We start from the raw sequence: 13,995 nt of genomic DNA, 5'->3' as shown, positions 1-13,995 counted from the left end.
GAAATAAGGAGATTGAAAGAAGAACTGAACCTTTTACTTGAAATGGATAATATTAAATGGAAACAAAGAGCCAAATGTAATTGGTATAAGCATGGAGATAGGAATTCAAAATATTTCCATGCTTGTACTAATCAAAGAAGAAGGAAAAATTTTATTAGAGAAGTTGAAGATATGAATGGTAAAAGGGCTGAGGGTCAGAAGGAGGTTGAAGAGTCTTTTACAGCTTACTTTGAGAATCTTTTTTAGTCTACAAACCCAAAAAATGAGGATTTCGAGCAGTGTTTGGTTGGAATGGAGAGAAAAGTCAGTGTAGAGATGAATGAGTTTCTGAGCAGGGCCTTCTCTACGGTGGAGGTGGAGGAAGCTTTGAAACAAATGGCTCCCCTTAAAGCCCCGGGACCAGATGGGTTTGGACCATGTTTTTTCCAAAACCATTGAGGGGTGGTAGCAGATGAGGTTTGTAAAGCTGCACTCTCAGTTTTAAATGGTTGTCCTTTGGAACCTGCACTGAATTACACTTTCATAGCCTTAATCCCCAAGGGTAAAGAACCAAAGAAAGTTAATGAGTATAGACCTATAAGTCTATGCAACGTTTTGTACAAAATAGTGTCCAAAGCCATCTCAAACAGACTCAAAAAGATCCTGGCCAGCATCATATCCCCAACACAAAGTGCCTTTTTGCCTAGTAGACTGATCTCTGACAATATAATGGTGGCTTTTGAATTGCTCCATTCCATGAAAACTAGGAAAAGGGGAAAGGTGGGAAGCATGGCTATAAAACTAGATATGTCCAAGGCCTACGATCGTGTGGAGTGGGATTTTTTGGAAGTAGTGATGAAAAAACTGGGGTTCAATGAGAAATGGGTGAAGCTAATCATGAAATGTGTGAAGTCTGTCTCATATTCTGTCCTGGTTAATGGGATCCCAGGGAAGAAGTTCTGGCCTAAGAGGGGTTTGAGACAGGGTGACCCCTTGTCGCCTTACCTATTCATAATGTGTGCTGAAGGTTTGAGTTCTTTGTTGAATTTCTATGAAGCTCAAAAGTTTACAAGAGGAGTACAAGTGGCAAAGGGAGGAACTAGCATTAATCATCTGCTTTTTGCAGATGACTGTATCCTCTTTGGTAAGGCCAAAATAGAAGAATGGAATAGGATTCAAGAGGTGCTTAGTACCTATGAGAAGGCTTCAGGGCAGTTTCTGAACAAGGAGAAGACCTCAGTCTTTTTCAGCAGTAATACAAGGGAAGGTGATAGGGGATTGATTATGGAGGCTAGTAACTCAATAGCCTGTGGCAATTACGAGAGGTACCTAAGTCTTCCTGCCTTTGTTGGAAGATCCAAGTTCAATTCTTTTAGAAGTCTGAAGGGGAGAATATGGCAGAAAATCACAAGCTGGAAAAACACCTTCTTATCACAAGCTGGTAAAGAGATTATGATCAAGGTCGTGCTACAAGCCATACCAACCTACACAATGTCTGTTTTTAAGCTTCCCAAGAGGCTGTGTCAAGAGATAAATGGGCTTTATTCGAGATTTTGGTGGGGTAAACAGCAGGAAGGAAAGGGCATTATATGGAAAAAATGGGAGAAAATGGGTACACATAAAGGGCAGGGGGGTTTAGGCTTTAGGGACTTGGAAAGCTTTAACATGGCTCTCTTAGCAAAACAGGGTTGGAGATTGCTCAAAGGTTCTAAGTCCGTGGCTGCCATTATTTTTAAAGAGAAGTATTATAGGCATTCAGACTTCTTAGAAGCAAAATTGAGTTCTTTGCCCTCTCTGATATGGGAGAGTATTTTATCTGCAAGGGAGCTAGTAAAGGATGGGTTAAGATGGAGAGTAGGAGATGGAAGCAAGATCAAAATATGGGGTTCAAAATGGCTGTCTTCTCCTTCTTCTTTTTCAGTACAATCACCTGTCTCTATTCTGCAAGAAGATGCCAAAGTGGAACAGCTCATTGATAAGCAGAAGGGGGAGTGGATTGAAGAAAGGATCCGAGCTATTTTCTCAGAAGATGAGGTGATTAAGATCCTAAGTATTCCTCTAAGTAGAAACCAGGCCCAAGATAAGCTGTTTTGGCGGCCATCCAAGAAGGGTACCTTCTCAGTAAGCAGTGCCTATTTTCTGCAACTAGAAAGGCTTAAAAATATAAGAGGAGATTGCTCCGGGGGGGGGGGGGGGGGGGGCTGCTATGGATGAGAGATGGAGATATATTTGGAATCTTGAAGTTCCAAGTGTAACTAAATTGTTCTTGTGGAAAGTTGGAAACAATCTACTACCTACAAAGGAGAACTTATTTAAAAGGAAAGTAGTTGAGACTACAAGCTGTCCAATCTGTAATGCAGAAACTGAAACCATTATGCATGCATTATGGGTTTGTCCAGCAGCCAATGACATATGGGCTGTGGCAGAAGGATATGTGCAGAAATGGGGACAAATAGAGGAGGAATTCATGGTGTTTTGGGAAAAGATAATGGATAAGCTGAGCATGAAGAAGATAGAAGAAATGGCTGTGTTGCTCAGAAGGGTTTGGCTTCGCAGGAATGATTTTGTTTTTGAAAAAAAGCTAGGATGTCCCAAGACATTGGTGAAGACAACTATAGAAAGCTTACTTGACTACAACACAGCTCAGTCGCTTACAAAACCAGTGGCTAAAGGGCAGAGCAGCAGTGTGAGAAGAGGCATGAGATGGGAGAAACCAGAGGATGGGTGGGTAAAGGTGAACTGGGATGCTTCACTAAACTTGAAAGAGAGAAGGATGGGGGCAGGGATTATAATTAGAGATGAGCAGGGTGAAGCTTTAGTTGCTGTTTGTGATCAAAAGGCCAATGTTGATAGCCCAGTGGTTGCAGAATGTTTTGTTTTGAGGATGGCAGTAGAGCTGTGCAGTGAACTGAACATACACAAGGCTATTTTCGAAGGAGATGCAAGAGTTGTCATAGAAGCTGTGCAGAATATTGAAGAGGAACATTCAGGTTTTAGTTCTTTAATTCATGATGTAAAGTTTTTCTTTCAAAATAGACCACACTGGAAAATTCAATTTGCATATAGAGAAAAAAACACAGTTGCCCATACCTTAGCAAAGTCAGCTTTAGATTTGTTAGAAAGGACAGTTTGGATAGAAGATGTACCAGATTTTGTTGTAAGAAGTCTGGAAAGTGATCAAAGTTGTATTACTTGACAATTAGAATGAAATACAGAGGTATTTTTCCAAAAAAAAAAAAAATAAGGACAAACATTGGATTTTGTTGGAATATACTTGCCTCATCCAGTCTTTTCACATGGATAATTATATGTAGCTTTATCAAGAGTTAAGATTATTTCTGCGGTCAAGATTTTAATACGACCAATCTCAACTGATGAACCAAAAAAAAAACTGCACAAAAAATATTGTCTACACAGAAGTATTAACATTGGCCTCCTCTGTTTGATATTACACAGGCAACAAAATAAAATTTTAAAATTTAATTTTAACTGCTATAAATAAATTAGATAATTCTTACAATTTCAATTTTATATTTTCAATATTTTTCTAATCTATTGTTATTAAGTAATTAATACATATCAAATTTTTTTTTTTTTACTTTTTATTCCATGCTTTACTTAATTACATTTCTTTTTTTTTTATACTTATAGACTTCATTTATTTCTAATTTATCAGCTTTCAAAATGCGAACCACTTATACATCGATCAAAGATATTACTTCAAAGACAGAGGACTGGAAAATTAAAATGCTTGTACTTGAAAAATCTCCCAAACGAATTGGCCAACACTCATCAGTAAAATACTAAAATTTAATGTTGGTTGATGAACAGGTACAATACTTTTTTATCTATTTACCATTTGTTGTAAAAAATATACATATATATATATATATATATTCTATATACCATTTCTTACACTTTCTATATTATTATATTTCATTATAAATTTTTTTCTTACTCTTTTTTAAAAACAAATTTCTTGCTTATTATAAATACTAACAACTTACACTTTTTTATATGGCACAGAGAAATCGTCTGCCAGCAACAATATTTGGAAATGATATTGATTCAAGAGAAGACACTTTACATATCTTTCAATCTTACTATATTATTAATGCATATGTCAAGCCATTGGATCTTAAATATAGAATGGACTCACATCAATATCAATGGGTTATAAACACAAAAACAATCATTGAAGAAATACCAGAAACTGAAAAACAGGTTGAAATGCCAAAGTACAATCTGATTCCCATTGATGAGTTAGATGCTTATAAAGATTCAATTGCAGAAATAAGTAATTTATTATTTTATTTTAAAATCTTTTTTTCATCAATAACTAATAATTTAAATGTTCTTAATCAGACCTCTTAGCAATTACCCTTCATATCAAACCCCCTAAAGAGATAATATTAACAAATGGACCAGCTACTCTTGAAGAAATCTATGTCATAGATCAAAGGTAAAAAATCATTTTCATATTTAATCTTTTATAATTACTTTATAATCTTTATTTTATAAATTTTTTTACTGATTTTCTTCCTTTTTATGTCATAACTTTAATTCTATCTCATTGACTATATGAGGTCGTTTAGTTCAAGATGAATGCCTAAAAATTTAAGATATAATCAAAACAAAACCAATTATACTTGCAACAAAGCTAAGAGTTCGTTCTTACAATGGTAATTTTAATAATTCAAATTCTTATTTATTGTTTTAAATCTTATATTTTTTAATTAATAACAATGGTAATTTTAATAATTCAAATTTTTATTTATTGTTTTAAATCTTATATTTTTTAATTAATAATTATCTATGTTGATGAAACAGGAATATCTCTTTCATCTCGACCAACAAGTGCATTTACAATCAATCCTATTATTCCTGAGGCAAAACCGCTACAAAGATGGTAATTCATATTAATTACAAAATTTTTCATTCATACATCTCTATTCTAAACATTCCAACCATAATTTTTTTCCTTTCTTAAGGGTTGCAATTAATGATTCAAGACTTGAAAGTATAATTGCAAAATCATTAAAATATCCACCTGTACCTTTATCCTCGGTTGAAAAATTGCGACATTACTAAAAAGTTTACAACCAATAGAGGTAAATAACTTTTCCTAACATTATCTTTAAATTTATATTCTTTTTTATCATATAGAATATTGGTTTTAGTATCATATAGAAAGCAAAATTCTGGATCAAAGGAAAGATAAATATCATAAATTTGCGCCAAATCTTCTTCTATATGTCATGCACCAATTGTAACAAAGGAGCTGACCATAACCAAAATGAAAGCTTCCTTTGTTATCATTGTAAACATCAAAGTATTGCTGAACTACGGTACACATTCTTTACATTTCAACAATTTACAATTCATTTCAAAATTTTCTCATATATTAATTTTATCAATACTTACAAAAAACAATACTCTGATTATTTATAGTTGTCGAGCATATGTTGAAGTTGACGATGGGACAGAAAAATTAGCAGCTGTTGTGTTTAGTGAACTTGCAGAAGAAGCATTAGGTCATTCAGCCATCGATTTCATGAATCCTATTGAAGAGGTAACTTTTTTTATTTTTACTATATTTTCATTTTGAACAAAAAAAAAAAAATTAATTCTCCTTTAAAATATATGCTTTATTATACCTAAAATAATTCAACTATATATAACAATAACAAATAATATTGTTTTAATATGCAGGAACATTTACTATTTATAGAAAAAAATGGCATCAGAAGCTTCAGAAAACCAATGGGTGATTCAACTTGCTGTAGACTCAGAAATATTCAACCAACAAAGACACAAAAACTTCAATGTTATTTCAATCAGTCATGTCCAATATGGTCCTAAGTTAGAATGACAGCAAAAGGAAAAAACAAATTTATAACTTATTTTGTTGTGTATATCTGTGTAATATTTTTGCTGACAAATTCCGGTAAATTAACCAAACAATGCAACGAAGCAAATGTTCATCGCACATTGCACCTTGACTAGTGTTAGTATTAAATCATTATAACTACATAGAGTATAAGTAATAAAAGTATTATTATTATTTAATATTGTATTACATAGAGTATTAATCAATATATGGAGTTTGAAGAGATATAGTAAAACTAGTATATTACATATAATATTACTATTATTATATATAGTTATAATATTAGTGCTAGTGTATTATTAGTTATAGTAAATAAGTTAATAACTATTACTAATTTACGATATACTAATAAACTAATAGTATTAGCGTATTACTAATATATATAATAGTATACTATATATATATATATATATTAAATATATCACAATACAATTATATAAGTGTTAAACAAAATACCCTTAAAAAAAAGTATGGGGTGGACCGAATGGACCGACTGGACAGGACCGTCCTGAATGGGATTGGACTGGTCCGGTACTTAGGGAGTTTGGTTGGGTCTAGGGTAGGAAAAATCTGGACCGAATAAGTCCAGTCCGATCCACAAAACTTCCCGAAACCGAACCGAACCAGACCAGACCGAACTCCCCCTAATTAAAATACTTAACACACTCTTCTCTGCAAGTCCTATGTCTTTCAAACTCATCTCCACCAAATCCTTCTCCTTCTTCCTTCATCCCTCAAAAAAATTTTGTGTTAGATGAAGGAAAAAGTTTTAGAAGATGCTTGGAAAATGAGATGAAATAATAATTTTGTAGATGGTAGTAAAATTATTTGAGTTAAGATATTTTATTTTATTTTAAAAAGTGAGGGAAAAAATTTACATAAAAATCTTATAAATACTTTTTTATTTTAAAATTTAAAAAAGTTATATTATTTTTTGTGTTTTGTTTAAAAGTTTGAAAAATTATAATGATTAGGTAGGGGTGTAGATCGATTTGTCTAGTGGTCCATCATTTTCTCCAGATTGAACATCCATAGGGGCCGAATTGGACCGGACCAATAGTTATCCATCCGATCAGTCCAGCCCAATTTTATTTTTTATCTTTTTCTTTTCTTTTCATATAAATTAAAAAAATCGAATTACTAAATTAAAATTAAATGAACTATTAATGTGGATTATGTAATTAACTCATTAAAAAATATTTTATTATAATTATATTTACGATGTTGATAGTTACTACTTACTAATTTAGATTTTACTCTATAGTATACATAATTATTAATAATGTCATACATTTTATATGTGGTTAATAAATATCAAATAATTTCATTCTACATAGATTATTCATACTTGTTTACAACTTAGGTATTTCAAACAAGTTACCTAATTATTTTAATTAAGTGTAAATAGTAGAGTATGTATAAATGTATGATTTATTAATTATTTACATATAATGGCATAAATAATCACATGATTTATGATTTATTATTAATTAATAGCATATATTATTTTATATTTTATATGGTCAATGATAATAGATTAGATAAAAATTACATTATTAACTTATATATTTACTATATAAAAATAATATATTAAGTTATTAAAAATATTTTTAAAAATATATAGGAGTTTGGTCTAGTCCTGTGATGACCCGCTTTTAAGTGTATTTTCGCTGAAATAATTGTTTTTATTTTAATTAATATATCAGATATTTTATTTTATTTTAATTGCGTTTTTAAAGTCGGTTTTTAATTTATTTTAATTTATTTGAGGTTGTGTTTATTTCTTTTAGTTGTTTTTGTGGTTTTAATCTTTTTGGCGGTTTGTTTCTTTTTCCCGGAGTGAGGACTGGACCTCATTTCTTTTCACATCTTTTTTTCTTTTTCTCTTTTTCTTTTTTCTTTTTCCCTTCTTTTCTTTTTTCTTCTTTTTCTTTTTTCTCTTTCTGTGATGACCCGCTTTTACGTGTATTTTCACTGAAGGGTTGTTTTTAATTTAATTAATATATTAGTTTATTTATTTTGAATTAATGTGTTTTAAATTGGTTTTTTATTTATTTGATGTGTTTATTTTATTTAGTCGTTTTACGGTTTTTAAAATCGTTTTCGGCGGATCAGTTTTGGTTTCCAGAGTGAGGACTGGACCTCATTTCTTTTCCCTCATCTTTTATTTTTCTTTTCTCTTTTTCCTTTTTCTTTTTCCTTTTCCTTCTTTTTCTTTCTTTTTCTTTTTTTTTCTTCTTCTTTCTTCTTCCTCCTCTCCCGCGTACGCAGCAGCCCCTTTTTCTCTCCATCCCGTCGCTGCCCCTTTGACCGGCCGGTTCTCCGCCTTCCGGCCACCGTTTGATGCACCGTCACCACCATTCTCTTCCCCTTCCACCATAGATCATCCCCACCAATTTTCAGAGCCATCGGACCAGCCGTTTGCTTTCGAGAGCCGCCGGAAGTGGCTGCACCTGCTCTGTTTTTGCCCCTGTCGCCGGAACTGTTTTCTGCCCAGACCGCCGCCGTCCGGCCACCGTTTGGCTCGCCGCCGGTCTCGTTCGAACCCCCTCCCTCCGGCGCACCTTCCCACCAAATATCTCCCCCATCCGGCTGGCCGTTTGGCCGGAAGAGCCATTTCTTTCCCCACGGATTTTACTCCGATCCGCCGCCGTCTCTCCACCTCCGGCCACCATTTCTTCACCACTTCATCACCGACTCCTTGCCGTCCTAACCCACCTATTTCCGGCCTCCAACGACCGCCGGAACAGCTCCTACGAGCTTGCTTTCCGATTTGAGTTTTCCGGCCTATTTCCGGCGTTTTCGCCGCCACCCACGGCCAACCACCACTTCCAATAGCTTCACAATCATCCCTAAACCATTCCCTATCAATCCTAAGCCCTGGTTTGTCCCCGTTCAAAAATGGGTAATTTATTACCCACGGACACAGTGTAAATTACACTGTTACGTTGCTTTTCCTCCGCCGTTTGCAACGCCGCGAGCTTTCTAAAAATACCGTATAGCGCTGTAAGTATTTTCCAAACCCTATTTACAGATTTAAATATATATTGCTCATTCAATAAATATTTGTTGTTGGTTGTTGATTCCGGACTGAGTCCGAGGAGTTTCGGGGGTCGGATGGATGGAGGACGGAGTTGTCTGTTTTATTGATTTATGTTGTTGGATTATTTTATTATGCATTGATATGGCATTTCATGGTGCATGCACATGTGTTTGTGGGATTTGTGTGAAAAGCCTGTGTATTGGCGTGAGTGGTTTTACGGGTGCGTGTGTATCACGAGCCCAAGCCGGGATGGGTTATTATCTCGGTGGAGCTCCTCTGGTCACTCGGGAGCGGAATAAACTGAGTGATGTCCCCTGAGTTGTCGAGAGAGATGACGGGAGCGGGGCTAGGGGATGCTTGGCTACGAACGCGCCGGGCGCGGAACCGGGCATCGCCCTACTCACCGACTCCGTGGCCCTTTGCTGGCGAGGGCTAGAGGATGCTTGGCTACGCACGCGCGGGGCGCGGAACTGGGCATCGCTTGTTAGGTGTCACATGCGTGGTGGTACTCTGCGGTGTGACACTGGAGCCAGGGTGTGCGGATGACCCCTAGGGGAGGTCATGGTGCATACGGTTAAAAATTGGATAATGGTTTGTGAGGCCAAATGGGACTTTTGGCGTGGGCCAGATGGACTTCTGGCGAGATATTGGGCCGGATGGACTTCCGGCGAGATATTGGGCCAAATGTGACCTTTGGCGTGTTTTTCGGAAAGGATGTGTTTTTGGGCCAAATGGTTTTTTTTTTGGAGTGTGTGGAAAACTGTGTTTTATGGGCTTTGTGCATTGGGCATGATTCATGCATCTTGTTTGAGTTATATGTGTTTTTATCTGGTAGTGTTTGGATTTTACTTACCTGCGGTACCATTCGTGGTTCCGTAGCTTTTGGTGCAGAGTTAGAGGATGAAGAGGAGGAGGCTGAGCCCGAGGATGCGGCTCCGCCGGGTTGCAGATGTTATCTTTTTATTTGTTTAAAACTGTATTTGTGTTTTGTAATATTTTATCTATGTACGTTTTAAATAGCTTGTATTATGTTAAGAAAAATTCTGGTACTTAGTTATATGACTTTCGTTATCCGCTGTGTTTTTCTTGTGCACATTTGTTGCCTTTGCACACACTTGGCACCCGTCGATAGGATGGTGATCCGGGTTGTCACCATCCGGACGTCTCGAATTCCCCGTGTTCGGGCGTGGGGATTTTGGGGGCGTCACAGGTGGTATCAGAGCCGTTTGGCTCTGGGTAAAACCACATGTCCCGTAGGTAGTACCAGAATGTTTTTAAAGGTTGTGTTTCAAAAATTATGTTAAGTAAAGTTGTTATTTGATTTGTTTTATTTGTTTGAACTTGTTTGCTTGTTTTTATTTATTTGGTTATGTTTTTGCATGCTGGTTTCTTTTGTTTCTTGCTGTGTGATGTTGGTTTTGGTTTTTGGTTTTACGATGGTTTTATTTGTTTTTCTTTAACTTGATTTGATTTTATTTAAATTGCAAGTATGTTGTTTATTTGTTTTGTTTATTTTGTTTTAAGTTGTTTTGTTTTGTTTTGTCCGGTGTTAAAGTGGGATTGAGGATTGTGCTATGACAGGAGGACGGTACTATTGAGAATGTTGTTGAAAAAAAAAAAAAACTTAGTGAAGTAGGGTTGAATTTTTATAAAGGTGGGTTACTTTCATAATATTGTGGCTAGAAGGGAACGACATGGATTAGGCAATTTCTTGGGAGTAGGAATGTAAGTTGCAACTAAGGAGGGGAGTTAGCTTTAAGTCGCTTAAGACGGTTGAGGTCTTAGGTTTTGTAGAAATTATGTAATGAAGCTATAGAATAGGAGAGTGTAGGTTCAACGAACTTTAAGGATTGGTTTAAGAAAATTTTATCTAAGGTTTGAGGCCTTATAGATTTTAGGAAATAAGATTTTGGTAATTAAGGTTTTAGGTTCGACAAGCTTTGGGGGAAATAATTAAATTTCAAGTTTTAAATTTTGCTTATTCGGATGAACAATTTGGTGGCAATTGGGGTTTTAAAAATTTACAAGTTTTAAGGTGAATGTTTTGGATTAAAGCTATCAATCTCGAGGATTTCAGAAAATGACTTATTATCCGTTAATGTATTAGATTTTAAAGGTTTTGGGAGCCGATTGTTCTATTATGGGGTGTAAGCTCATTGATCTTAGAAATTTTAGAAATTATTCTTATTTGATTTAAGGTTTTAGAATTGCAGAGTTGAAGGACCAATTTATAATAAGAGTTGAGTTCTTAATTTTACAGACTTGGGGTGCTAGCTTGTTCCACTCTGGAGAGTGATTAGTTTGCAACCATTAAAATGGGGTTGATCAGAGTTTAGTTAATAATATGAAATTTTTCTGGGGTACATTTCTTTGAGAATGGAAGGTAATGATTTAGCTCATATACTTCTTTGAGGATTGTAGATATTGACTTAGTTCAGAAAATGACTATTGTTAACTCGAGGTTGTAGTAATCGATTTTAGGAAATGATTTTTGTCGGTTCGGAAGAAATAGATCCATTGAGGTTTTGGAAGCAATAGTTTAATTGTTGGTATTGAATTCGATTGAAGTTGAGACCTTATGTTCTATAAACTTTTGGGAACGGATTATTAGCAGGTTTAAGGTCATTTTCAGTACAAAGCTTTAAGCGATAACTATTTACTGATATTAAGGGTATAAGTTAAGCAGATATAGGAATGAGTCATGTTGATTTGCGGATATAAGTCGAGATGGTGGAAATAGTGGTAGTAGACTATTTGTGTGTTGGAATGACTATTGGTTTCGGCTAAGGACGTATAAGATTGACACGTGATAGTGGTAAATCGATTGGGGCGTTCAGTCGAAGCGTGTTACTCAATGGAATGTGGGTTGGCAATAATTGTTATAGCTCGAGGTTATAGTGACAAGTTTTAGGATTAATTCATACCGAGTTGAGGATAATAGATGATGCAGTTTTGGGAAATGAAATTTTGTTTATTTTGAGGATAAGGTACGGATGTTGGAAATGGAAGTGATGGATCACTTATACGTTAGAATGATTATTGATCTTAGCTAAGGATACATGAGATCCATTTATAGTGGTGGTGAGGGTGTATGGATTTCGGAGAGTACAAATCCTAGTCTCTTTTTGGGCTTGAGAGAAATGGCTTTGGTGAGTACTGAAAATGGATTAGATGTGATAGTATTAAATTCAATAGATTTTAACTTCGAGTTCTTAGTGAGTTGATCGGAGTGTACAGTTGAAGTGGGTTACCAATTGGAGTGATAGTTGGCATTTATTGTGGAGACTATCTTAGAGAATTAATTGTGACTTGAGGTCACACAGGAATTTAAATTTTGAGACTATACTTTCTTTTGGAGTTTTGAGTGTCCAATTGGGAGAATTATATACATTTTATTTAACTAGAAGAGAGATTGTTGAGTCGCCAGGTGTAGTGGATAATAAAATCTTGAAAGTGGAAGTTTGGGAATCAGCGGTGATTAACCTAAACAGGTACGTAAGGTAATAAGCAGTAGAAGTCAGGAGAGTAGTGCCATAGTTTTGATGGATTGGAGGTTTGAATAGCATGGCCTATCTTGAGATTTAATTTTGTATGCAATTGAAGGAAATAGTCGTGCTAATATTAGGGTTATGAGAATAGAAGTAGGTAAGTGAGTTTATAAGAAGGGTTTATTAAGGTTATGGTGAATTCAATCGTGGTTCGTAGTGTGTTTAGTCATCTCTAAATTTAGACGATATTCAGAATTTAGGGGATGATTTTGATTTGATTAAGGTAGCTAGAGATAATTGAGGGATAGGAGTGATGATTCACGATTTTGGGAGATTTTATTTTCTATCAAAGTGTGGTAAAGGATTTTCTTGCTTCCAGGTGTTAGAGTTAGCTTGTACTCAAGGGTGTTATTTTATGAGGATATAGTCTTTTTACATTTTGGCGAGTTATCAGAGTGTGCACGGAAGCGTGATATTTTGGAGATAATTAGGTATTTAAATTTTGTGCTGAATTTGGGTAATTAGTGACGACTCGAAATTTCAAGCAGGTACTTGTAATTGGAGAGTAATATTTTAGTTGTGCATATGATGATTATTGATGGTTTATTTTGGAAGTGACTATTAGATTACCAAGATATGGTATACAATGAAAGTTTCGATAATATAGCATAAGAGTTGATTGAGATTAATACAGTTCATTCTAATAAGAAGTACTAATTGTTGAAATTTGCTTGGGTGCGGTTTTGAAGTTCTTGTGGATATGGTGATTTCGGTTTACGTGGCCGCTTTAAGAGTTCTAGACGTGATGCATTTCTGGGAGATTAGTGCGAATATGATGGAGTTGCTTATAGGAGTATTTTTGGGAAGCGCGTTCTTCATTCTTGTGTGGAAATGGATGATGGTATGATTTTCTCAAGTATAATCGGAGTTGTTTATGGTATCCTGCTTGGTGCTGAGGTTTGATCTCGCAAATTTCGAGGACGAAATTTGTTTTAAGGGGGGGAGGATGTGATGACCCGCTTTTACGTGTATTTTCACTGAAGGGTTGTTTTTAATTTAATTAATATATTAGTTTATTTATTTTGAATTAATGTGTTTTAAATTGGTTTTTTATTTATTTGATGTGTTTATTTTATTTAGTCGTTTTACGGTTTTTAAAATCGTTTTCGGCGGATCAGTTTTGGTTTCCGGAGTGAGGACTGGACCTCATTTCTTTTCCCTCATCTTTTCTTTTTCTTTTCTCTTTTTCCTTTTTCTTTTTCCTTTTCCTTCTTTTTCTTTCTTTTTCTTTTTTTTTCTTCTTCTTTCTTCTTCCTCCTCTCCCGCGTACGCAGCAGCCCCTTTTTCTCTCCATCCCGTCGCTGCCCCTTTGACCGGCCGGTTCTCCGCCGTCCGGCCACCGTTTGATGCACCGTCACCACCATTCTCTTCCCCTTCCACCATAGATCATCCCCACCAATTTTCAGAGCTATCGGACCAGCCGTTTGCTTTCGAGAGCCGCCGGAAGTGGCTGCACCTGCTCTGTTTTTGCCCCTGTCGCCGGAACTATTTTCTGCCCAGACCGCCGCCGTCCGGCCACCGTTTGGCTCGCCGCC

General features: G+C 35.5%; 1 protein-coding gene across 1 annotated transcript; it reads left to right on the top strand.

Moving 5' to 3' along the window:
- The first annotated feature begins 315 nt into the window (after positions 1–315).
- On the top strand, positions 316–13,363 carry LOC122304624. The gene is made up of 7 exons (XM_043116884.1): positions 316–418; positions 527–2,089; positions 2,340–3,136; positions 4,006–4,276; positions 4,810–4,888; positions 5,431–5,551; positions 13,226–13,363. Exons 1-7 carry the CDS (start codon positions 316–318, stop codon positions 13,361–13,363), a joined length of 3,072 nt encoding a protein of 1,023 aa, XP_042972818.1.
- Positions 13,364–13,995: the final 632 nt, after the last annotated feature.

The sequence above is a fragment of the Carya illinoinensis genome, chromosome 3 (assembly GCF_018687715.1).
Source record: "Carya illinoinensis cultivar Pawnee chromosome 3, C.illinoinensisPawnee_v1, whole genome shotgun sequence".
NCBI classification, from domain to species: Eukaryota; Viridiplantae; Streptophyta; class Magnoliopsida; order Fagales; family Juglandaceae; genus Carya; species Carya illinoinensis.
The sequence above is the reverse complement of the archived record's forward strand: the minus strand, read 5'-3'. Positions and strand labels throughout refer to the sequence as shown.

Coding starts and splice junctions, on each gene's coding strand:
- LOC122304624 (XM_043116884.1), top strand. CDS start 316: ATGAATGAGTTTCTGAGCAGGGCCTTCTCTACGGTGGAGGTGGAGGAA. Junction 2,090..2,339: donor TTGGCGGCCATCCAAGAAGG/GTACCTTCTCAG, acceptor TCTGTAATGCAG/AAACTGAAACCATTATGCAT. Junction 5,552..13,225: donor TCATGAATCCTATTGAAGAG/GTAACTTTTTTT, acceptor CTGGGAGATTAG/TGCGAATATGATGGAGTTGC.